The sequence below is a fragment of the Pteropus medius genome, unplaced genomic scaffold, assembly GCF_902729225.1.
Source record: "Pteropus medius unplaced genomic scaffold, Ma_sr-lr_union100, whole genome shotgun sequence".
In the NCBI taxonomy this organism is placed as follows: Eukaryota; Metazoa; Chordata; class Mammalia; order Chiroptera; family Pteropodidae; genus Pteropus; species Pteropus medius.
This window is the reverse complement of record NW_024355990.1, coordinates 4,670,675-4,693,614: the sequence shown is the minus strand read 5'-3', so window position 1 is coordinate 4,693,614 and position 22,940 is coordinate 4,670,675. Positions and strand designations below refer to the sequence as shown.

The 22,940-nt window shown below is 59.2% G+C and overlaps 3 protein-coding genes across 16 annotated transcripts in view; 2 read left to right on the top strand and 1 right to left on the bottom strand.

The window, feature by feature from the left end:
* Positions 1-1,296, top strand: part of TMEM94 (transmembrane protein 94) — a 32,096-nt gene extending 30,800 nt beyond the window's left edge. For 7 of the 12 annotated variants that reach the window (XM_039859562.1, XM_039859563.1, XM_039859564.1 and 4 more), the window contains one exon: positions 151-223. In XM_039859562.1, coding sequence (XP_039715496.1) covers positions 151-223 — 73 coding nt within the window. Of the gene's footprint in view, positions 1-150 lie in introns of all 12 variants that reach the window. The other 5 variants (XM_039859565.1, XM_039859556.1, XM_039859560.1 and 2 more) reach the window with 2 other exon arrangements.
* Positions 1,099-14,644, bottom strand: CASKIN2 (CASK interacting protein 2). Its single transcript, XM_039859566.1, is given in 24 exon segments — positions 1,099-1,994; positions 2,400-2,628; positions 2,715-2,852; positions 2,855-3,112; positions 3,115-3,207; positions 3,210-3,323; positions 3,326-4,120; positions 4,263-4,401; positions 4,515-4,616; positions 4,695-4,805; positions 4,967-5,058; positions 5,150-5,210; positions 5,297-5,418; positions 5,541-5,802; positions 6,234-6,328; positions 6,551-6,659; positions 6,948-7,056; positions 7,234-7,364; positions 7,450-7,545; positions 7,647-7,792; positions 8,197-8,294; positions 8,829-8,880; positions 12,863-13,399; positions 14,499-14,644. Coding segments are annotated over 23 exon segments (3,537 nt in total). The 5' UTR covers positions 12,957-13,399; positions 14,499-14,644; the 3' UTR covers positions 1,099-1,903.
* On the top strand, positions 14,303-22,099 carry TSEN54 (tRNA splicing endonuclease subunit 54). Of its 3 annotated transcripts, XM_039859576.1 has the most exons (12): positions 14,303-14,440; positions 15,588-15,799; positions 15,930-16,094; positions 16,202-16,265; positions 16,350-16,433; positions 16,778-16,876; positions 17,549-17,601; positions 19,058-19,159; positions 19,363-20,006; positions 20,626-20,686; positions 21,026-21,142; positions 21,594-22,099. In XM_039859576.1, exons 2-12 carry the CDS (start codon positions 15,744-15,746, stop codon positions 21,742-21,744), a joined length of 1,596 nt encoding a protein of 531 aa, XP_039715510.1. In that variant the 5' UTR covers positions 14,303-14,440; positions 15,588-15,743; the 3' UTR covers positions 21,745-22,099. The 3 variants fall into 3 exon arrangements, with proteins under 3 accessions (XP_039715510.1, XP_039715509.1, XP_039715511.1); XM_039859575.1 differs by lacking the exon at positions 14,303-14,440 and having other exon boundaries at positions 14,715-15,799; XM_039859577.1 differs by lacking the exons at positions 14,303-14,440; positions 21,594-22,099 and having other exon boundaries at positions 14,715-15,799; positions 20,626-20,698.
* Positions 22,100-22,940: the final 841 nt, after the last annotated feature.

Genomic DNA, 22,940 nt, shown 5'->3' with positions numbered 1-22,940 from the left:
GCCCAGGCACATGCCCTACGCCTGTCACCACCTTGGCACCATTCCCTTGTCTTCTTGCCGCTGCTCCCTCCCTCCCCCTGTGGTGTCCTGCCCTGTCCCCCTGGTGTGGAGGTCTGCGCTAACCTGGACTTTAATCTCCTGCCCCCCCAGGGTCCGGGTCCGCTACCAGAAGCGACAGAAGCTGCAGTTTGAAACTAAGCTGGGCATGAACTCTCCCTTCTGAGCCATTGGCTACAGTGGCCACAGTGGTCCTGGTCCCTGGGGCTAATACCAGACCCATTTCTGAGCCTGGGAAGTTGGTATCATGAATGTTTCAGGGTTTGCTCTTGCACCTGTGGCACTGGAGGCCCAGATCTCAGTGTCAGACCCAGCTGTCATCGTGACCACCGGGGCTACTGTGGACTTGCTGATGAACTGAGGCCTTGTCAGGACTGTCTTGGCTCTTCCCTGGGCCTCACCAGGGCCATTCTTGAATGTATGACCTCATGTGCTTAGTAGAGGGGATCTCAGTCCCCTCCACCTGTGAGCTGCCCCTCTTCATGGTCCCCTAACCCAGTGCCCTCTGCTCTGGGGTCCCTGGGCAGGGCTGTGAACTGTGGGGCCAGGGAAGAGCACTGGCAGCAGCTGTGGGGGGCCCGGGCAGCTCTCCAGGCTGCTGTAGAAGGCGGGCGTGACGGTGCACCCTCCCTGTGCCTCCCTCACCCTGCCTCCCTGGCTGAGTACTTCCCCTCCCTCCCTCTGTGGGGGAGCCTCACGGGGACCTGGAGATGGAGAAGGGCTCCCACCTCGCCCTGGAACCTCTTCCTGTGCCTGCCCTCAAACTGGGGATATGGCCCAGGCTCCTTTCAGCCGCCCGCATAGTTCTCCTGTGAGAATGTTTTTACTGGTGTATATTTTTTACTGGAAATGAGCCTTTTAGGAATGAATGTAGACTGGTTTGTATTAAAACTTGTAAATTGCTTAAGAAAAACCTGTGGCTGGTCCATGAGGCAGCCACTAAGAGGAGGAAAGGAAGGCGCTGGCCTTCCTCCTTCCACACTGGCGGGAGCCCTGGGGTCCGGCTCGGGTCCGTGGCACAGATCCAAACACACAGGCCGATCACGTGGACTGACACTTTCATTGGTGTTAGTTGGGGTAAGAGGTTAATGGTTACAGAGCCGGGGCCTGGGGCCTGGGCTGACCAGGTCAGGCTGCCGGCCCTGAGCTGGGCAGTGGGCACTCTCGCTGTGGTCTGAAGCCCCTCCCCCACTGCATCTTCTCAGGCAGTTATAGATAGAATAAATTCCATTTAAAATATATGCATTTCTCTCTGCTTAAAAAATAACATTTACAGTTGAAAAGTTTGGACTTTGGGGATCTGTTAATCCCACTGTCCCTGCCCCCGCCAGCTTTGCCTCACTGAGGGCAGGCAGGGGAGGGACCATGTCTGGCCTGGGCGCTGCCACTGCCGCCGAGCAGGCCCTTGGTGGCTTACATACACGTCCTATGTACAGTGCGGTGACCTGGCCAGACACCGCCTCCTCCAGCCTCTCAGTCGCAAGACAGTACAGCAGGTGGCAAGAGGACCTTGGCACAGGAACTTGAGACACTTGGGTGTGGGGGGGGGTGCGCTGAGACAGCACCCTAGAAGCTCTGCCACCACCTCTTTCTCCCTGGGGAGGAAACTCTTACCAGGGTCCCTGTCCAAGGGGTAGGGCTCCTCACTCAGGTTATACCCTGGGAGTGGGTTTCGCTGAGATGGCGGGTTCTGACAGGTTCCCTTGGCCCCCCATGGGGGAGGCCTTCTAGAACTGCAGTGCTGACGGCCACTGACTTGGAGCAGCAGGAGCTTCTGTGTTGGGGCAAAAGCAGTGGACGCTGCGGGTCACAGAGGGCACTGCCCAAGGGTGCAGACAGGTCTAGCTCAGTCCAGCATGGCATCCAGCTGGTCAGCCAGGGCATCGAACATGGTGCTGATGTCATCCAGAATGTGCTTGGTGGAGGTACTGGGGGGGCTGCGGCAGGGAGAGCACTGGGTCAGGTCGGCCAGAAATCAGGCCGTGACAGCCCTCGGCACAGGGTCTCACCGAGGGCCTGAGCGATGCCAAGCGCTTTCCGTGACTCTGAATTCTCGGCCTCCCGAGTCGGTAGGAGCTACTCTCCCTTACACGTGAGTACACTGGGGCTCGAGGGGGAAGTGACTCGCCTAAGCTCACGTGCCTCTCAGTGGCAGCCACCAGATTCCCTGCAGGTCAGACCTGGGAGACAAGAACCTGCACTCCTCCCATTCCAGTAGGGGCTCCCCGGCCTGAGAGCCCACCACCCCGGCAACAATCCCAGGACCCCCGGAAGAGGATTCAGGGGGAGCTGTTCCTATGCCGCCGCCTCCCTCTCCCCACCCAGCACCCAGCAGTTCTCACCCCTCTTTCTCCTCAGCGCCAATGCTCTTCTCTGCTGCCCGCAGCGCAGCTGCCAGGGACGAGCTGGTCTGCTCCAGTCTCTGCTGGGCCCGGCCCGGGCCCGAGCCCACAGCCCCAGTGCTCTCTGGCCTTGGAGGGGGTACTGGGCGGGGGCCAAGCCGGGGAGCCAGCTTAGGGCCGGAAAATGCCAGCTGGGTGCAGGCCACAGATACAGGCTTGGGAGCTGTTCCTGTAGACGAATGTTGGCGTGTGACTCGGCTGGGCTGGACACAACCCCTGTGAACAGTGCCCTCCCCCGCAGGCTCCGCCTCATACCTGTTCCAGGCACCTTGATGAAGGCGGCAGAGAAAGCTGGGGGCTCCGGCTCCCCGTGCCGCCAGCTGCCTGCTGAGTTTTCCAGAGCTGGCCCAGGGCAGGGGGCCACCGGGGGCTGGGCTGGGAGAAAGCGCAGCTGAGCCCTGAGTTGGGAAGGCTGCTAGTCAGGTGGAGGGGGCTGGGAGTAGCTGAGGAGTGACTCACAGGGGCCTGGGAGGGCAGTGGACCAGGGGCTGTGCGCAGTGGTCACCTGCATGTGCCAGAAGCCGCAGTCTGCAGCGCTCTCTCTCCCGCATTTGGGCCTCGCTAACAGTGCGTCTGACTGAGGCTAGAAGTCGGAGGCCACGGCACTGGTGTTCAAGGCGGGCCAGCTGGCCGCCTCTGCTCTGAGGTCAGGCCTCTGCAAACGGAGCCCTTCCCTGCGAGCCGCTCAGACGGGGTGTGCCTCCTCGCCCTGGCCTCCTCCTCCTCGTGTCTGATGCAGGACAGCTAAAGGTGGGCCCGGGGCTCTGAGGCCAGGTGGTTCGCGCTCGCCTGGCCCTGTGGGCCCTCCTGGGCCCTGGGCTTCATCTAGAGGAGGTGGCTCCGGGTAGGGGCCAGAGAGCGAGGCTTTTGGGGAGGGGGCGGGGGGCCTTTGCGTCGGGCCCGAAGGGCAAAGGACTGGCTACGGGGAGCCCCTCGAGATGGGGTCTGGCTAGGGCTGGTCCGGGCTAGGGCACTGCGTCCTGGTCGCCGGGTCAGAGTGGCGTAACTGCCCAAGGCACTGCCCACTGGCCCTTCGGCCTCCGCCTCTGCTTCACCCTCAGCTGGGCCAGGGCGGCTCAGGCTATGGGACCGGCGCTTGGGCCGAGGTGGGTCTGGAGGAGTGGCTGTGGGGCCAGCCAAGTAGGAGAAGGCCCGGGGTGCACCTGGAGGTGGCCCCGGGGCTGGGCCGGAGGGTGAGCCCTGAGGGTACATGAAAACATAAGGGGGTGGCCCTTGGCTAGGAAGTGGAGAACAAAGCTTAGGGGGCCGCTCTGTGCCTTCCGGAAGGTTCCTCTCCTGTGGGGTGCTGGGGTCTCCACCACCAGGCTGGGGGGCAGGCTGCTCCTGTGAGTGACCGGACCCTCGCGAGCGTGCCCCAATGCTCTCCTGGCTGGGGGAGCGGGCAGGGGGCAGGGGGAGCGGCTCAGGGCCATCGCCTGCCATGGCTGCCTGTAGCTCTGGGCTCAGCTCGCTGCCCTGAAAGGTGAGGAGGCGTGGGCCAGCCGCAGCAGGACCATCCCCATTCTCCAGCCCCTCAATGGCCATCAGCTCCGGGCCCCTGGCCAGCCGGCGGCCGCTCTCGCCTGGGGCCTCCCCCTGCAGTAGGCCCCGCCGAAGCTCAGCCAGCCGCTTCACCCCCAGCATCAGCTTCTTCTGATGGCCTGCGAGAGGTGGATATGGGTGAGAGGGTTAGCTGGGGCTGGCAAGGGGCACCCCAGTCCTTCCCAGACCCTGAAAATGTGTTGGAGACCCTCAGAGGCATATGGGGACCGGGCCAGAGGGCCCCAGGCAGTCGGTGCTCACCGAGCTTGTTGACGCCGATCTCCTGAAGCTCCTCCCAGGTGAGGTCGGCCACCAGCCCCATGGAGTCATAGCCACTGCTCACCAGCTGCTTATGGTACTGCGGCAGCCCCAGCACGCACAGCCACTCCAGCAGATCCGCCTGGAAGAGCGCCACCATGGGAGCTGGCTTCCTGGCCGGCCTCGGCCCCCAAGCCAGGAAAACACCCCAAAGCCACAGCCGAGGGTGGCAGCCCGTGCCGGCTGCCCACTCACCGGGATGTAGTTGGGCAGCCACTCGGCAATGCTGAGCTGGGCAATCTCTGAAGCGATCTTCTTTCTGTGCCCAGGCTTGGTCACCCCGATGGCCGTCAGGTCCTGCCACACAGAGTCGTCCCATCAGGCCTCTTCTGCTGCCCGTTGGACCCTCCACCGCTTTCCCATGGGGCCACCTACCTCTGGTGTCATGCGGCTGATGGTTGGCACATCATAGCCAGCCTGCAGAAAGTGGGCAGTATAGCCCTCCAGCTGGAATTCACTCAGCCAGTTATGAATGGCCTGAGCATCCTGTGGCGTGGGTGGAAGTTAACAAAGCTGAGTGTGCCAGAACCCGGCCATCTGCCCCAGCCTCCCCTAGGGGCCTGGCCTGAGCAGGGACTTAAGCCCATACGGAGGCCTATCCCACCCTCACTCTGGCCCTGAAGCCCACTCCCCAGTGGAGGTCACACCTTCCCCTCCAGCAGCTGCTCCGGCCTCACGTCCTGGGTGAAGAGCTGCTCCCCAGAGCGGTAGCTGGCCAGAGGGCGGTGGCTCAGGTTGTCTTCAAGGAGGGAGAGGAATGGAATCACAGGGTGGCAAGATGAAGGGGTGCCAACCCTCACCACCATCAAGGTCCCATTTACCCTTCCTACCTGCCAGGGACAGGGGGTGCAGTCCTGGTACTACCTGGTCTTCTCCGGCAGAGGTAAGCGGCTGGAGACAGGGAAGGAGACTCAGTGTCTGGGGAAGTGGCAGCAGCAGTGTGGGCTCTGCCCATCCCAACACCCACGCCCTCCTACCTGGGCGTTCTCAATAAGGAGGCCAGGGCCATGGCCGTTGGTACCCTCGGAACTCTGCCCACTGCCAGCACTGCGGATGCTGCCCACGCTGCCCTCACTGCCCACGCTATTCCTGTCACCTGCTGCAGGGGGCAGAAGCAAAGGGGTTAGAGCCCCAGGCGGCCCTGCCAACAACTGACTGGCAGCTTGCCAAAACCAGACACCGCCCCCGCAGTGCCTAGCACTGCCCTCTGGGAGGATGTACCTGGGCTGTCTGGGCTGAGGCCCACCCGAGGGAGCTGGCCATAGGTGACAGGGTGCACGGGGTCATCAGCAGGGGGCTGCAGTGTCCGGGAGAAGGCTGGGCGCAGGGGAGTGGGTGCAGAGGAGAGACGGGGTGCGAGGGTGCCCACCCGCTTGCTGACCACCTCGACGATGCCTGGGGGGAAGTAGCCCACACGGTCCGTGCCCCTCTGGCTCTCATGGATGTGGCCCTTCCAGCGGCCATCGGGATGCTGCTCAAGCACCTATGGCAGATGGCGGGGAGCGTGACACTGGCTACTTCTTGCATCGAGCAAGGGCAGGTGGCCAGCCACGCAGCCGCAGTCCAACTCTCCCCTTACCCAAGTCGGCCCACAGATCTTCCCCTGCCGCCGGCATCCAGCCCAATCCCCTGTGGGCCTCCAGAACACACAAACGAGAGTCCTGGGGTCGGCCCAGGTTTCAATCCCAGCTCCACGGCTTGGTACCCGTGTGGCCTCGGGCAAGTCACTTTAATTTCTCTAAGCCTCAATTTTGCCATCTCTAAAAAGGAAACAGTGATCATGCCTACCTTGCCTGGATCGGAAAGAAGTCAATGAGATGGTGCACGTAAAGACCTTGGCACAGAGCCTGACCCATAGTCGGTGCCCAAGGGACAGTAATTGTTTGCCAAGAAATGACTGCATGAGGGCCTCACCGTGATGATGTCCCCCGCCCGGATATTGAGGGCAGTAGGATCGTGGAGGTTCCAGAAATCCTTGAGCGCTCGGACCTTCAGGATCCCTGAGGCCTCTGAGAGAAGGGGGAGGACAGGTGTTATCCGAGGGTCCTCAGGGCGTCGCCATACCTCTCCTGTCCCCGTCGTGACCCTCCCCCAGGCCCCTGCCTCATCGTTCCCCAGCATTCCTCCTGACCAGCCCCAGGCCCAGGAGTGTGACATCCTGGTCCTAGGACATCCACTCCTGCTGTACTTCCTGGTCCCCACTGGAGTAGGGGACCTCGACACACACTTACCCCGCAGGAGCTGCTTGATTTCCCGGCTGGCCTGGGAGGTGGTGAACTGATTCACGATGTCCAGCGCCGTCTGGTTGTACGTGTTCCGAATGTTCACGTCCACCCCGCCCTGGGGGTACAGCGTGGCGTGAGCGGGCACCAAGCACTCTGCTCGTCATTTCCCCCCATCCTCACGACTACCCAGGAGGAAGGTACTATCTTCAGATTTTACAGATAAGGAAATGGAAGCTCAGAGACAGGGTCAAGGATACACGCAAGGTCACTCAGCTAATGAGAGGCAGAACTAGGGCTTGGACCAGGTCCATCTGCTCTCCAGTCACTTGGTCACTGCCCAGGAGAGCCGGCACCCGGTGGGGCTCCACGCACACCTGCGGCGTGCCCAGGTGCCCTGACCCACCTCCAGGAGCAGCCGCACCACCTCGGTCTTGCCGTACAGCGCGGCCTCGTGGAGCGCTGTGCCTGTCTTGGTCTGGCGGTTGATCTCAATCCCGGCTCTCAGGAGCTGCCTGCGGAGGCCGGAGGGCGAGTCACAGGGTGGTGGGGGCAGGAGAGGAAGCCGATTGCTGGGGGCTTGGGAAATGACCCACAGCAAGGGTGAAGAGGGCAACAGGGCAGGGCGCTGAGGGGACATTGCCGATCCCACAGGAAGGGGATGAGGAAATGAAGGTTGGGGGGAGAGGTACCTGATGACCTCTCTGTGGCCATTCTTGGCAGCCAAGTGCAAGGGTGTGGTGTAGTTGGGGTCACATGGGTCCTTGGCCTCACCCTCCAGCAGCGCCACACATAAGTGGCTGTTCAGTAACAGCTGGGCCACCTGCAGCAAGAAGCATCCAGGTAGAGCATCCTCTTAAGACCCCACAGACGCCCAGGATCCAGTCCCCAAGGGCTGCAGGCCTCACCTTGAGCCGCCCAAATTCACAGGCTAGGTCCAGGGGCGTCTTCTTGGCCTTGTTGACCAGGCATGGGTTGGACTGATGCTGGAGGAGCATTTCTGACTGGGGTTGGGGGAGCCGAGTGAGGGGTCTGCCCTGGCCAGCCCCCATATCAATCCTGGTCCCCTGCCCCAGCGCCCCCGTAGGCAGGCGGGGTCACATACCACTTCATAGTGTCCGTACTGGGCGGCCAGGTGCAGCGGGATCTGCCCGTCCAGCGAGGCGGCGTTGACGGCCGCGGAGGCCCGCAGCAGCAGCCTTACCGGCTCCAGCCGGCCCTGCCAAGCTGCATAGTGCAGCGGGCGCATGCCTACAGGAGGGAAGGGGGTTCTGAGGGAGGTCCTGGGATGGTGTAGGGTCGGGGGAGGGAAGTGAACAGGGTCTGGAGCCACCCCAGCTGGAGGGGAGACAGGCCCAGAAGAAGCAATGCTGTCCTCACCCAGGTTTGGTTAGGGAGAGGTCTGGCTGTATGGGGTTGAAGCCAGAATCCCACCTTGCCCACCATGGATGATCTGGTGTCCTCGGGACAATGACATAACCTCAACCTCCTCATCTGGAACTGGGGTATCAGTACTATCTACTACCCCAGAATGCTGCGGATAGAAGAGGTAAAGCATTCACAAGCCCAAAGAAGCTATGCCAACATCTATCAGCATCGCTACAATGTAGCGGAAGCAAGATCTGACCACGGCGGGAGGCACATTAGGGTCTCACCATTGCTGTCCTTGATGTCCACAGTGGCCTGAGCCTCCAGCAGCAAGGCTATGAGCTCCAGGCTGCCCCCCAAGGCGGCATGGTGGAGAGCAGAGAATCTGGCATGGTGAGACACATGGTGGGGGTGTCAGTGAGCATCCATCCCCCCACCCCGCAAATCCTGGTCTTCCACACCAAACCCATCCCGGGGCCTGGCAGGGCCGGGTTACTCGCCCACTTTTCCCCCCACCCCACTCCGCCAGCCCTGCCGTGGGAGCGCAGAGCAGCCTGGCTGCAGCATGAAAGGGCTCAGTGTCTGGGCTGAGAGGCCTGTTTGTCTGGCCTCCCCCCGAGCCGACCCAGGGGAGGGGGCCGTGGGAGCAAGAGCCCGAGGGCTCCTATCCTCTAGGGAGAAAAGGGGGCCCAGCAGGAATCTGACCCAAGGAGGCCCCTCCTCTCGCTCAGGGATCGCTCCATAAGCAGGCGGGTAGGCAGGACCCCCTCCCTCCACTCTGCACAGGCAGGGCCCAGAGCTCTCAGCAAACACACTTCGAGGGCCAAGTCTGAGAGGGAAGGGGCTCTAGAGCCCAGGTCTTTCCCCCTCGCCCCTCCCCCACCCCATAGTTTCCGAGGGGCACAGGGCTCACACTCACCCATCGGCATCCTGGTAGTTGACGTTGAGTCTCTTTGTGGAGCCAAGGAGCTCTGGGGGTCAGAGCAGGAGGCATCAGGGCACCCCCGAGTGATCTGCCCTCACCCACACCCTAACCCAGTGCTCCCTCCCCGCCCACCTCCCAAATCCAGCTGACCTCTTGGTGTGCAGGAAAGCACCTGCCCCATAGCCCTTTGGTGCCCTGTCCCTCTGGCTCTCCACCCCGGCCCACTGGCCCATCAGCGTGACGGCACCGAGCACAGGGAGCTGCTGCAGCAGCGGCCTGGCTGTCCCGGGCCCCCAGCCCAGCTCGTTTATAGAGCCAAGCGGGAGGGGAAGGGGGGGCTGGCATGCCTTGCCCTCAATGGACAGACCCACGAGCGCATGGTTAGCATTCCTGCCTGAATGGGCCAAGGAATGAGTCTCATTGTCCCACTGGGCCGAGGGGGCTGGGAGAGGAAGGAGAGGGGCACTAGGTGCTTGAGCGGAAGATGCCAGGGCTGAACTCTAGGGCCACAGTACCCAGCCCTATGATATCCCTAAGCGGAGCATGGTGGGGAAGGTGGCGTCAGACAGACCTACGCCATTCCCCAGCTCTGCCATGTACTAGCTGTGTGATCTTGGACAAGTCACTTAATCTCCTAGGCACAGGGTCCTCATCCATAAAATGAGCCGATCACAGAACCCGCTCAGAAGGGTTGAGTACCCTTGTCAGGATGCAAAAGATGAGAGCCATCACCACTTAACACTCCTTACACGTTAGCCATTATTATCAAGAAGCTGTCCTCCAGCAAAAGCTGGCACAGGCCCCACAATGGCCCCTGTCTCTGTACCCACAGAGACACTGCCCCAGGCAGGGGGCTCTCTGCTGGGTGGTGGCGAGGGGAGCCAGGGCCATGGACGAGATTCATGCAGGTGTGTTCCACGCGTGAGCCAGGGCAGGGCGGGGGTGTCCTTGATGAATGTCGAGGAGGAGAAGGGGAAGGCCTGTCACAGGAACCCACCCCTGCTGGGAAGGAGGAGGCCTGGCTCAACCCGGGCAGGCAGGGTGCCAAGCACGCTGGTCCAGGCCTGCCCCCAGGCCCTGGTGGGCCCCTGAATACCCCAGCAAGCCAGGGCCTCATTCCAACAGGGAGGGACCAACCCTGAAGTGACGAGTGTGGGATGAGGAGGGAGGGGACAGCCACATTCAGGGCTGAGCCGAATCATGCTACTGCCGAAAAGGTAAATACAGAGCCAAGAAGTGACTAAGAGGTGAGGAGGTGGGGGCCACTGGGAAGAAACACAGGCCTCCCAGTCTTCCTCTGGCCCCCTTGGAAAGTCCTTGTCACACAGAACCATTCAAAGCAGTGGAAAGAACAGGAGCTCTGGAAGCAGGAAGTTCCTGGTTCGAATTCTTCTCCTTATCGGCTGTGTGACATGGGCCCGTCCGGGGTACCTCTCTGAGCCTCAGTGACGATGACAAGAGTGGCAGCGAAGAGACACAGAAAGTCCCTCCACCGGCTGCCAGCCTGGACAGTCTAGGATGGGGCAGCTTGGTGGGGAGGTGCAGCCTCTCTGGGGAGTGGCAGGACAATGTGACAGGAGGGACAGGAACGGAGGCAGGGCCAGGCTGGGTGGCTCTGTTCTTTCCAGAACAATGGCCGGAAAGGTGGTAGGGGAGAGGCTCACAGTGACTGGGCTGGGGACCTTGGTGGGAGGGCGGAGGGTCCCAGTTCTGGCAGTGGCTCCAGGCACTTCCCCTGCAGCACAAGCTTCTCTCCCGGCCTGGCTCTGGCGGGTGGAAGGGTCACTCCTGATTTAGGCTCAGGCAGAGGATGTGAGCTCAGCGGGCCACCCCCAGCCCACTCCATTTCCTCTGGCCAGAGAAGGAGACAGCTCAGAAAAAAGGAGTGGGGAAAGAGAAAGGAGGGCCCAGGGCAAGGCCAGGGCCACAGTAGCCCTCTCCTCCCAGCCACCTGCTCCCTGAAGATTTCGGGACCTGGGTCGGTGGGGAACGCCAGCCCCCAGGGACCAGACATCGAATGCAGAAGCGGAGGGAGCACCTCTCTTTGGGCAGCCAGAAAGCTCTGGCCCCGTTCCAGACAACGGAGGGGAGCCCTGACACCTCTCTTACGACACCTTCCCTTGCCTCTGTGGTGTGGAGCAGGAGTTCCCAGCCTCACTTCTGAGAACTGCTTTCGAGTCACTCGGAGACCTATCTAATTCGCAGAGTCCCAGGCTCTCTGTGATGATTCTAATTCTGAGAGGAGACCAGGGAGTCTGCACTTCCAGAACAGTCCTCGGTAATTCTGATGAGCAGCCAAGTGTGGGAGCACAGGCGAGAGGGCACAGGCTTGTCTCTGATCTGCCCCACAATGGCTGTGTGACCTTGGGCAAATCACTAACCCTCTCTGAGTGTCGGTCTCCTTAACTGTAAAGTGGATCTAAAAATAGGGGACTGAGGGGATCACAATATTTTAGGAACTACAGGTTCCGCAAATGTTACTTTGTGATTTCCTTGTCACCAGTTTTCCCAGCTTCTCGGAGGACTGGGAAGGGAGGCGCAAGGGAGTCCCAGGACCCTGTCACTCACTGCCTATGCCTACACGCTGTGCAAGGCCCCTTGGGGGCTGCAGAAAGGGACTGCTTTCCCCCCCAGACATTTCTCCGAGCACTGGAAACCTTCCTGGAGCCAGGAGCCCAGCTATGAGGTTCCCGCCACCAGCCTCCAGACCCTACCCGCTCGCCCTCCTAAGGACCTCACTTTGAGGCCCCAGCGTGTGGTGTGAGGCCAGCAGCAGCTCAACCAAGGCCCCATTGGGCAGGTCGCCAAAAACAACACAGAGGCGAAGGGAGGAGGCGAGGCTCTGACTCTTGGGCCCCCAGGGCCAGGGACCTCCTTAGCACCTTCCCCCACCGTGCTCACCCTATATCCACCTCCCCAGGGCACAGCGACACCCCCACAGTAGCGCCTCCCTACACCCTGGTGTGCAAGTGGGAGCCTCTGGCTCCTGGGCCCTTCAAATCTTTCCTTCTGGCACCCACACTCACAGGTGTGGGTGGGGATGATTAGATGTCTTCAAGTAGCCTGGGGGACTCCTTCCCTGTGCACAGGGCCAAGGTGTATCTTGGGGCCAGAGCCCCAGCACTATGAGGGGACTCTCCCTCCCCCATCCCCAGTGTAGTGGCAGCAGCAGCCACCTCCTGCCCCTATGGTACAGGAACTCAAGGGACAAGTCCAGTATCCCCCTGGGATGGCCCAGAGAGCTTGCCCTGAAGCCCAGAAGTCTACTCTCCTTGGGGTCTCACTGCAGAGGTTCCCAAGAGATGGGGCTCAGATGTGGCCCCCCAGACAAGGTGCCCCCACAACCTTGTCAGGACTAGAGACCCCAGGCTGTGGAAAAACCTCCAGAAAATTAGCTTCGGTCACACCCCACCAGGGGACACAGGCAGATAAGTCAGGGGAAAGGGGCTTTAGCAAGTGATTAGATAGCCCTGGACCTTGTTTGAAGCAACAGGACTGTTCTTAAAAACTACGTCATAGACGTCCCTGCTAAGCTGACACATAAGTGCAGACAGTATCTGGTTGAAATGGGGCAGGTGGGGGCCGGAGTTCTATCTGTCGGTCTTTCCCAACCCACTGCCAGAAACCTCATGGTTCCAGAGAACACATCTGAAAAACCACCTGCCAGAAGACGAGCCCATGAGAGGAGGAATTTGTTTGTTTCATTTCCTGCCATGGCCTTGTGCTTAGAACTCAGCCTGGCACACACGGGCACTCAAAAGCATTCGAACGCGTGCATCTCAACCCTTTTACTTGACAGGTGAGGAAACTGAAGCTCAGAGAAATTAAGTGATTTGCCCAAGACACACAGCAAGGAGGACTCGACTTCCCCTCTGGCTCTCCCACACAGAGGCGCTCCCTGTACACGAGAGGACAGTTCTCCCGCCCCAAGTCCCCAGATCACAGTGACCCCCACCCCAGGCCTCTCTCTGTGACTCCAGCACTCAGAGAAAGGGCTCAGTTGGACGTTCATCCCACCAAGTACTCACTTGTCTTTGCAGCCTTGACTTTAGCTACCAGTTTCTGCACACCAGTCACATCTCCGTTCTTGACAGCAAGGATCAGGTCCTGTTCACGACCCATCCTGGTCCCTGGGCTGAGCTCTGGGCTCAGAAGTCCAGGAGAGGCAGGAAAACTGGTCTAAGCCAAGGTGTCAGGGCGCCATGCCTTGGCCGTTGGAGGGCCAGGCGTCCTGGGGAAGCGTGTCTGGCGTCCCCGGCAGTGAGCGTCTTGTCAGGCACTAACAGGTACTCCCTCAAGGTGCTTCGTGAGCTGCCGCCACAAGCAGGAAAGCAGATCTCTGAAGGGGTGGAGGCTGCTCAAAAATCTGGACAGATATCAGCTTGCAGCTTCCGACAGCCCCGGATGAGCTCGAACTGGGCACGCCAATCTTTCCAGCGTGGCTCAGGAGCACCGATGTCCACCCAGAGAGCAGCCAGCATTCCCTTGGGCCTCAAGCAGCAGCAGTGGACAGGTCTCAGGGGTCTGGAAATGTGCAGTGCCTCTGCTGAGAGCTGGACCAGAGCCTGTGAGGGTCCCAGAAGCAGGGCTCAGAAGAAAAGCAAGATAGGGCCTCCAGGGAGCCCCCAAATCACTCTTCTTAAGGAAGGGGCTGAACCACTCAAAGAGGAGAGGGAGCCGACATGCAAGAGGGGATTATTAGGGAGGGTGACATTCTAGGAGTGGAGGCTGAGTCACTGAGGCTCCAGGGCACCTGGCAGCACCTCAACCTGAGGCAGGCAGATCCAACAGCCTGTTCTCTACAGCCCAAGGCACTGACACCCACGGACAACTGGCGGCCAGGAGGTGGGGTCTGGAAGGGTCAGGCAGACAGGCAGTCGTACTCCGGGTAGAAGGCGCCTGCCCGCCACACTTCTCCCTATCTAAGCCTTACTCTAATAGCTGGATGCCCTAGTCCCAGGGCTCTTTGCGAATTCGGAGAGTGGTGTGGAAAGCTTACATCTCCCCAACTTCTAGCGGGGGTCTGCCTGCTGGTCAGAGAGGCTTTACAGCACCTGTTGCTGACCCATCCTCACCCCTGTGCGGGATGGGGAAGCAGCTGGGCAGAGAACAGACAAGAGCTGGGGCACTTCTGGCAAATGGGGCTGCCTAGCCCCCCCAAGCCTGAACCTGAGGCCCAGAGCCCCGACCTCGCTGCAGAAAAACTTACGTCAGTTCCTCAGTGGCCACTAATTTGTTGCCCGAGTCCTGTGGCATGAGACCCAGGCAGGCCTAGGGCTCTGGCTGGGGACCCCTCACTCCCCAAACGTCCCAAGCCCAACCCAGATGGCACTCCCTCTCACGGCCATCGGCCAACATTGGGGGAGGGCGCCCCTGGCAGTGCCTGGGGTCGGGCTAGCTCCCCCGCCCCCCGGAATGCCCGCCCAGCGCCGCATAACACCCCAGCCCAGCCCAGCCCAGCCCAGGCCGACCTGGGGAACAAAGCGGCAAGAGGGACTGAGAGGGCCAAGCGCCGGAGGGAATGATGCGGGAGAACGGAATTAGGGGGCGCGAAGGAGGACGGAAGGAGCCAAGAGACGGAGGCGACCGCCGATCCCGCAGAAAAAGTTAGTTTGTGCCCGTTCGCAAGGGTGCTGACCCCCAGCTGCGGCCCCGCAGTCTCACCTCTTCCAGCCTCCCCACCAGGGGGTCCGGCTGGCTCTGCGCGGTCCTTGGCACTCTGGACGGTGACTCCCACTACCCCCTTACCCCCTTTCTCCTCCTCCTCCTCCTTTTCCAAGGCCGGCTCGGCGCCTCCGCAGGAAATCCTGCCCTCCCCTCCCTCCCGCCGGATCGAGAGCAGAGGGACCGTCCCGGCCGCGCAGTCGGGCTGTCAGTCAGAGCCTGAGGCCCCGCCCCCATCAGCGCCAGGTCCCACCCCCAAAGCTCCCCGGCGGACTGTAGAAACTGGCTGATCAGCGCATGCGCCCAGGTGAAGCGGAGGGTGTGGGGGCGAGAGCGCGTGACCCTAAGTTTCTGTGGAGCCGGGGCTACCTGGGGCTCTAGAGTTTAGACCGAAAGGTTTGTGAGTGGGTGGAAGAGAAGACGTGATGTGAAGGGGTCTGGTAACTGATACCTGGGGACCCTACTTGGGAAGCCCCCCTCCTTTTTGCCCCTCGCCCCTCCCGGGACTCTCACAGCGACCTCCGCCCGCGTCCAGAGTCGCCGACCACAGGCTGCTCGGAGCAATGGTGCCACCTAGCGGATAGTGTCAGAGCGGCCCACGGCGGCGGCGGCGGGGACCCCAGCCTCGAGGTGCTAATGACGGGCTGGGGTGGCGCTTCAGCACCATCGTGGGCCGGACAGCGCCTCCCCCTCCCACCCACTGGCCTTCGAAACTCGGCTTTCGAGTCCCTCGGAAGGGACCCAGCGGAAGACCCTGAAGGAACTCCGAACCTTCCCAGACCTCATCTGACAGCCTCCGGGGGCCTTCAGTTTGCAAAGCTGGAATTCGAGAACCCACCACTCTCCCTTCTCTAAACCCTCTCTTCTTCCCTCCTTGTCCATCGTGATGGTGGGAACTAAACCATCCCAGGACTGCGGAGAGGAGAGTCACGCATTGATTATTCATATTATACTTTCAGACACCAATTTCCTCAAGTTTTACTAGAGAGGAGCCTAGAGGAAGGCTAGGTACAGTAGAGGGAAGTTCCTATAAATCCAGAGACCTGCAAGCTTTCGGTCCCGGGAATTGAGGCACAAGTTTGTTTTCAGGCGTTAGGACCCAGGACAGCCAGGAAGGCGGAGAGCCGGTGGGTTGATCCGGAGACCAGAAGAGCGGAGGTCGGATCCGCAGGCGCTAGGGCCGCACGGAAGTCCGGCGGTGGGCGGGGCACGGGCGGTGCGCGCGCAGGCGCAGGCTGCGGCCCGATGGACCCCGAATCAGAACCCGTTTCCGTGGAGGTTCCTGCCGGGCGCGTGCTCAGGTGCGGCGCAGTTCGGTCCCGGGCAGTCACAGGGACCATGGGGTGGGCGCGGGGAAGAGGATGGGGGTCCGGGACTGGGTCAAGCGGCCCCTACTGCGTGACTCTGACCCCGCGTCTCCTGCTTCCCCAGTGCCCGTGAACTCCTCGCCGCCCGCTCGCGGTCCCAGAAGCTGCCCCAGCGCTCGCATGGCCCCAAGGACTTTCTCCCTGACGGCTCGGCGGCCCAGGCCGAGCGGCTGCGCCTGTGCCGTGAGGAGCTCTGGCGGCTGCTGGCGGAGGAGCGCGTGGAGCGTCTGTGAGCCGAGCGGGACGGGACGGGGGCGAGGCCGGGACTGGCGGGGCGGACGGACCCGGGAGACTTGTCGGGTAGACTGAGACGGACCCGTCCCCTTTCCTCGCCAGGGGCAGTTTGGTGGCCGCCGAATGGAGACCGGAAGAAGGGTTCGTGGAGTTGAAGTCTCCTGCGGTGAGCAGCGGGGCTCAGGGACAGGGGACCCGCCTTCTTTGCCGTTCCTGACTTCTTTATGACTTTGGTCTGGGTCCCACGCAGGGTAAATTCTGGCAGACCATGGGCTTCTCAGAGCAGGGCCGGCAGCGGCTTCACCCCGAGGAGGCCTTGTATCTGCTGGAGTGTGTGAGTGGGGACCCAGGAGAGTGGGGAGGGGGTTGGGACCGAGGAAAGCGAAGAAGATGCGGGTATTTTTTTTTTTTTTTGAGAGAAAGTATACACAACTGAGTATTCAGGGATCTTGTAACCTGACTTCTAAAGCAGAAGAAAAGAATGCTGTGTAGGGAGCAGTCCATACAAGTGTCGGGGATGCTCCCCACTTCCTGGTTGACTCCTCTCTCTTGCCGTGATGCTTATAGGGAGAGTAGCGGGAGTTGGGTTGCCACAGATATTAGAGCCTGGAAGTTGCCCCATTTACTGTGCCACAACTGCCCCGGCTTTACAGATTGAGCTGTTGGCCCTACTTCTAGGGGTCCATCCAGCTCTTCCACCAAGACCTGCCACTGTCCATCCAGGAGGCCTACCAGCTGTTGCTGACTGAGGACACTGTGACTTTCCTGCAATACCAGGTATCTGCCACCCGTCCAGAGTCAATGAGTATTTACAAGAACCTATGAGGTGCTAGGCACAGAGCCATGTGCTGGGGCTCCTAAACAGGCAAGGACTCTGCGGTCATGGCAGTTACATCCTAGTGGTGGCAATGGATAATAAATCAGCAAGCAAAAGAACAGTTGATGTCACAGAGCTAAATGCTAGGAAGAGGGTGAAATGGAGGAGAGGCACAGGCTAGAGACATAAACGTGGACGTCACGAGCATAGGGATGAGATTTAAAACCAGGGAGCTGTATGGGCGTGTGGCCAGAGTGGAGGGCTGCATCTGGGACTTGGGGCACTCTAACATGACGAGGTCGATGGGAGGATAAGAGACCAGAAACAGACTGAGGGGCGGGGAGTGGGTGGGATGTCCGCCACCTTCTGCCATCTTGTCCACATTGTAGTCAGGAACTTCTTTCTCACAAGCGTTGGTATCATAAGTGTAGTTCTTTTTCTGGCCCATTGGCTATCAGCTTTTCGGAATTTGCATTTAAATCAAGAAAACTGCTGTAGGTCATTTGTACTCAGAGTAAGGTAAGCAAGGGATGAGGATTCATACTGAGAACTTAGTTTGGATAATTTATATAATAAAACTATTTGGTGTTTTCACAAGTGGATGTATGACCTTTACTTTTTTTTCTTTTGAGGTCTTCAGCCACCTGAAGAGACTGGGCTATGTGGTTCGACGATTCCAACCGAGGTAAATCTTTACTCCATTTCCCTCCAGTTTGTTCTAGTCCTGGGACCTAGGTGATGAGCCCCAAAGCAGAAAGTGGCTTCTGCTTACTTGGGAGTCCTTGGCTGGAACTGCAGCTCTCTGGGGGCCTCTGCTGGAAACGATCTATTGAGAGGCATGTTTGGACAATCTGGGTCATTTCGACTTTTCCTGGGTTATCAGAGTGAGCCCCGTCTTCAGCCTGTTCACCCCACAGATAACAGCTGAGCACTTACAGCTCACTGTGAGCATGAAGATGCAGTGTCAGTACAGGGCCTGGCACTTAATAGATGTGCAGGCAGATTTGTTGAGTGCAGGCATGAATGAGCAAGTGAGGAATTAATAGTTGAGTAAGGTTTCACATTCCTTTTGCTGTGTCCTTTCCTTCTGGGGCCTCTGAAGTTCTCACTTTAGTGAGTCAGCATTGCTAGGAGCCATAGAGACCTTCAGGCTTGGAGTGGAAACTAGTATAGTCTTTGTGGTTTCCCAGTATATCACAAAAGCTCTAGAACAGAGCTTTAACTTCTGAAAGTGGAATATAACCTAAGGGAATAGTCAGATATATGTGTAAGTTAACTTGTGAGATGTTCACTCATTCATTCATTCATTCATTCAGCAGTATTTGTTGACCACTTACTGGGTGCCAGGCCCTGTGCTCGTTGCTAAGGAATGGCAGAGAGCAAAATCACTGCCCCCCACAACTTGCATCTGGTGGAGAGCTTACTCAAAACATCATCACTTTGCAAAATCAGTGAGCTTGGAAGCTCCTATGAGTCCAACAGAGAGGGCATTGTCACACAAATTAGTTTATCCCTTAGAGTAGCACTATCCAAAGGACTTTCCGTGGTGATAAAGTGTTGTGTTCATACTGTCCAATATCTGTGGCTTATGCAACTGAATATTTTATTTAATTTTAATGGATTTAAATTTAACTTCAGCAGTTTCTTATGTGTAGGCTACTGTATTGGACGGTACAGCCTTAGAGCCATAGAAAAAATCATGACGGAAGAATGCAGCAGAGCCATGCCCATAATATATTATTGACTGAAACAAAAAGATTACAAAGCAGTATGTCGTTTTTGTTAGAAAAAAACGAATATGTGTTTATAAGAAACAAAAATGTTAGTGGTATTTTTATTTTTGTTTTCTAGTCTTTGATTTTACTCACCAGTGATTAATCATTTATTGCTGGCTCTGCAGAAGCCCTGTTTCCAGGAAGCTTCTGTTCAAAGGTGCCACTGGTGAGAACCAGAGGCCTGGGCAGAGATGCAGGGGCCACCCCGATGTAGCCTGCAGGCAGGTTTGCCTGGGGCCTTAGCCCTTGGGTGTGGCTCTGACCCTGGCCCACTGACTTGTGCACTGGGCCAGTCCCTAACAAACTCCCCCAGGAGCACCAGGCTGAGAACATGGATCTGTTGCTCGCCCCATTCTCACCCCACAGCTCCGTCCTATCCCCTTATGAGAGGCAGCTGAACTTGAACAGCAGTGCCCAGTGCTTGGGGGATCAGAATGGCAAGAGGAAGAAGAGGAGCTCCCACTCTCGGTAGTGCCCGACACGGCCATGCCCAGGGAGTTCTGGAGGGCAGAACTGCTGCGGGGGTGCTGGTGTCTGAGACCTTGGAGAATACATGGGCTTATGAGCTGGGTGGCTCCCGTTCAGGCTCAGTGGGGCAGTAGAGCATGCGTAGGACGGGCGCACCTCAGCGATTCAGAGCAGATGTGCTGCATTTCCTCCCCGTCCCTCAGGTCCATTAATAAGAAGCCCAGGGCCCTGGAGAACCCCCTGCAGGGGGTGGATGGGACACCCAAGAGCCTGGCAACCTCCATCCCACCTCCCTGCGACCAGAACAAGCGATGTGCAGAGGAGAAACCCCAGGAGTCAAGCCCCGTAAAGGGCCCAGCGGGCCCCTTTCAGCTTCTGGGGTCCTTGGAGCCCTGGCCTGGCCTGGCCAGGGAAGGGGTGGGATGCAGCCAGGAGAATGGCAAAGTAGAGAATGGGGTTAAGGGGGCTCGTAAGCCACGCTGGAACTTTGAGCAGATCTCCTTCCCCAATATGGCTTCAGATAGCCGCCACACCCTCCTGCTTGCCCCAGCCCCAGAGCTGCTCCCGGCCAATGTCCCTGGACGGGAGACAGATGCTGAGTCCTGGTGCCAGAAATTGAACCAACGGAAGGAAAAGCTCTCCAGACGGGAGCAGGAGCAGCAGGCAGAGGCCCAGCACTTCCAGGAGGATGTAAACGTGGATCCTGAGGTGCAGCGCTGCTCCAGCTGGCAGGAATACAAGCAGCTGCTGCAGAGGCGGCGCCTGCAGAAGACCCAGACCCGTCCCCCGCACCTGTGGGACCAGCCTGTCACCCCGTTGCTGAGTCCTGGCCATGCAGACTCCCCAGGTACCCCCTCACCCTGCCATAGCCCCACAGGCTAAGGACTCAAGACTTTGAAAGGGGCACAGCTTAACCATGACATCAAAGCTTAAGAAAGATGGGGGTGAGAAGAGCTGTCCTGTGGAGCGGGACCCACAAGGACAGTCCCTTCTCCCAGGAAGCAGCAAAAGGACCGATGTGGGAAAGTTTAGAGGGGGCGAGTCAGTGCCCGAGGAGAGAATGAGGACAATGAGCATGTCCTTAACATCACACACGAGATGCCTGTGGGTGGCTCTGCCACCACCTTGCTGTGGTCCCTGTTAGAGGGACCAAGGAGATGATACGTTGGCCAGATAAAAGGCTTACTGTATACCCTGCATGTTAAGGACACAGAACTAACAAGGCAAGAACAGTATTAATGGATTCAAAACTGCTTACAACCCTTAATGGGAATAAGGTGGATTGTAAATTAACTAGATCAGGGTTGCCGGGTCAGTTTTATTTCAGATAAACAACATGGGACATACCTGTACTAAAAAATCTGCTAAATCTGGGAACTCTAAACTAGATGGCAGACTGAGAAATGTCAAGGGAGTCTAGATGACTGACTCCCCTCCCCAGCACCTCATCTCCACTGTCCTTATAGCCACAGTCCTTCAGCGTATCTCTGTGCTGCAGACGACACACCTTGCTGATGGAAGCGCCCGGTGAGTTTCCAGGTAGTGCCCATCTCCACAGTACTTTGGCTGCCAGCAGGAGCTGGCAGCTGGAATCTGACTCCTGAAGTTGGGTATGAGCTGGGGGATTATTCCAGGGACCCCTATCCTGGCTAATATTCATGTGTGTCTAGGGGACAGGGAGGTGTAAGAGGTGGATTTATCCCCGGGTTAGGCAGCTGAGCTTCCCCTCACCCCTCAAGTGGCACCTCATAGCAGGACCTCAGTTACCCTGGACAGGCTGCTTCCTGGAACCGGAGGGAAAGGGTGGCATGGAAAGAAAAGAGGAGAGTCCCAAAGGTTTCCTAAGGTTTCTCACTCTGTCCTCAGGCTGCTGGAGAAGTCTGGGGACTTGGAAATCAGCTTTGATGTTTACCAGGCCGATGCTGTGGCCACATTCCGGAAGAATAACCCTGGGAAGCCCTATGCCCGGATGTGCATTAGTGGGTATGAGACCAGCAAGTGCTGCCCCCAGGCTGCTGCCAGTTCTCATGTAAACCGAGTGGCCCTCCTCTCCACACCGCTGAGCAATCCCTGAGACGAGCCAGAGGTCCAGAGAGATGATGTGACCCACACGAGGCCACACAGCCAGTTAGTGCTATGGGAACCCCCAGCTTCCCAGTCCTCAGCCCTCATTCATGGCATTTTCGGGTAGTCTCTCCTGTCCCAGGCTCAGGTGAGTACCTCGCTCTTCCCAACCCCTTACCCAGCCAGGGCTCTGGTCTCTCTTGAACTTACCAGAGCTGTGCAGATTGCAGACAGGAGAGCCCAGAGGCCAGACTTCTTACACCCCCAACTCCTGTCTTAGGCTTCCTTCCCTGGGAGCCACAGAGGGCTGCAGTCAAAGCCTGTGGGTGGGCTATGTCCAGGTCTCACAGTCTAAGTTATCTCTCTGCAGATTTGATGAGCCGGTCCCAGACCTCCGCTCCCTCAAACGGTTGTCCTACCAGAGTGGGGATGTTCCTCTGATCTTTGCCCTGGTGGATCACGGAGACATCTCGTTCTACAGCTTCAGGGACTTCACACTGCCCAGAGATCTGGAACACTGACCATGCAGCTATGGCAGGGTCTGCGGCCTGCTGTGGGTGCTGGGGAACCTGGACTGTCTACTCTCAGGGACCATCTCAGCTGCCTCCTACACCTTGTAGCTGCAGTAGTCTGGGCCTTCGCCCTGGATGTCTGATGCTTGCAGAAGAGTGAAGCTGAGCCCCCTCTCCTTGGCTGCTGCAGTGCTTCCAAGCCGCAGGCCTGAGATTGCTGCCTTGCAGTGATCCCCTCAGAACTCAGCGCTAGATTTTAGAGACCCAGCAAGGTGGGGCAGAAGGGAGGACTCTGTGCCTTTAAAAGAGAGGGTTCCTGCTTCATGCGATAAAGCCAAAGCCATTAAAAAATAGATCCCTTTTCTGCTGTGGCTGAATATACTAAACAAGTCCCAGTATTGGGGCGCAGACCACCTCCCCCAACCTGTTGTCCTTGGAACTGGCCCCCAGGCTTTCGCCCCTGCTTTGCCCACCCACAAAGTGCTGCTTTCTCTGGTGCGGAAGCTAAGAGAAGCCCGGTGGAGGGCAGGATCTTGACTGTGCACCTTTTTCGGGGCCTGCGCCAGAAGGGATGAGAAGTCACGGACCTCTGGTCAGCTCGGCTTTCTGAAGGATAGTCCGAGGAGGGAGGCAGCGCTCCATCGGTCTTTCTCTGAATGCGGCCGCTCGGGGTTGAAGGGCGGCGGAGAGACGCCATGTCGTGTGGCTTGAACCCTAGTCGCTGCGAGCTGTGCGGTGGAGCGCGCCATTCTCGCCCCGGGCCTCAGGCCTGGCCTCCGCGTCCCTTCCGCTCCCGCCTCTGGTCGCTCCAAACCCCTCCCTCGTCGTGCTAAAAACTCCGGCTGCTGTTCTTCGAGGCCCCGGGCGTCTGCCAGCCTCTATAGGGCCTCGGAGGAGGGTGGGGTCCAGACTTAGGGTCCGTCCCGAGGGGAAGCGCGTCGCGGCGATGCCCCCGTCCCCACGCCACCTGGCTCCTGGGTCCCGAAACCTGGCCCTGTGTAGGCTGGTCACCCTCTCTGGGTTGGGCGCTCTCAGGAAGAGCCGGCCTGGCTACGCCCCTCCCTCAGCAGCTCCAGGCAGGGTTTGTGGGAAGGACGAATCGTCTGTGCTGTCGGGCCTGGGAGGTGGCCCAGAGCCGTCGCGCGTTCCGGGAACTATTTCTTCCGCCGGGAGGCGGCGGGACACAGGGCGCGGCGTACCGTTCT

Excerpts from the sequence above, each read along its gene's own strand:
- TSEN54 (XM_039859576.1), top strand. The coding sequence starts at position 15,744 with ATGGACCCCGAATCAGAACCCGTTTCCGTGGAGGTTCCTGCCGGGCGC. Across the intron at positions 16,095-16,201 it reads GAGGAGCGCGTGGAGCGTCT|GGGCAGTTTGGTGGCCGCCG; the intron begins GTGAGCCGAGCG and ends TTTCCTCGCCAG. Across the intron at positions 20,007-20,625 it reads TGGCCATGCAGACTCCCCAG|CCACAGTCCTTCAGCGTATC; the intron begins GTACCCCCTCAC and ends CTGTCCTTATAG.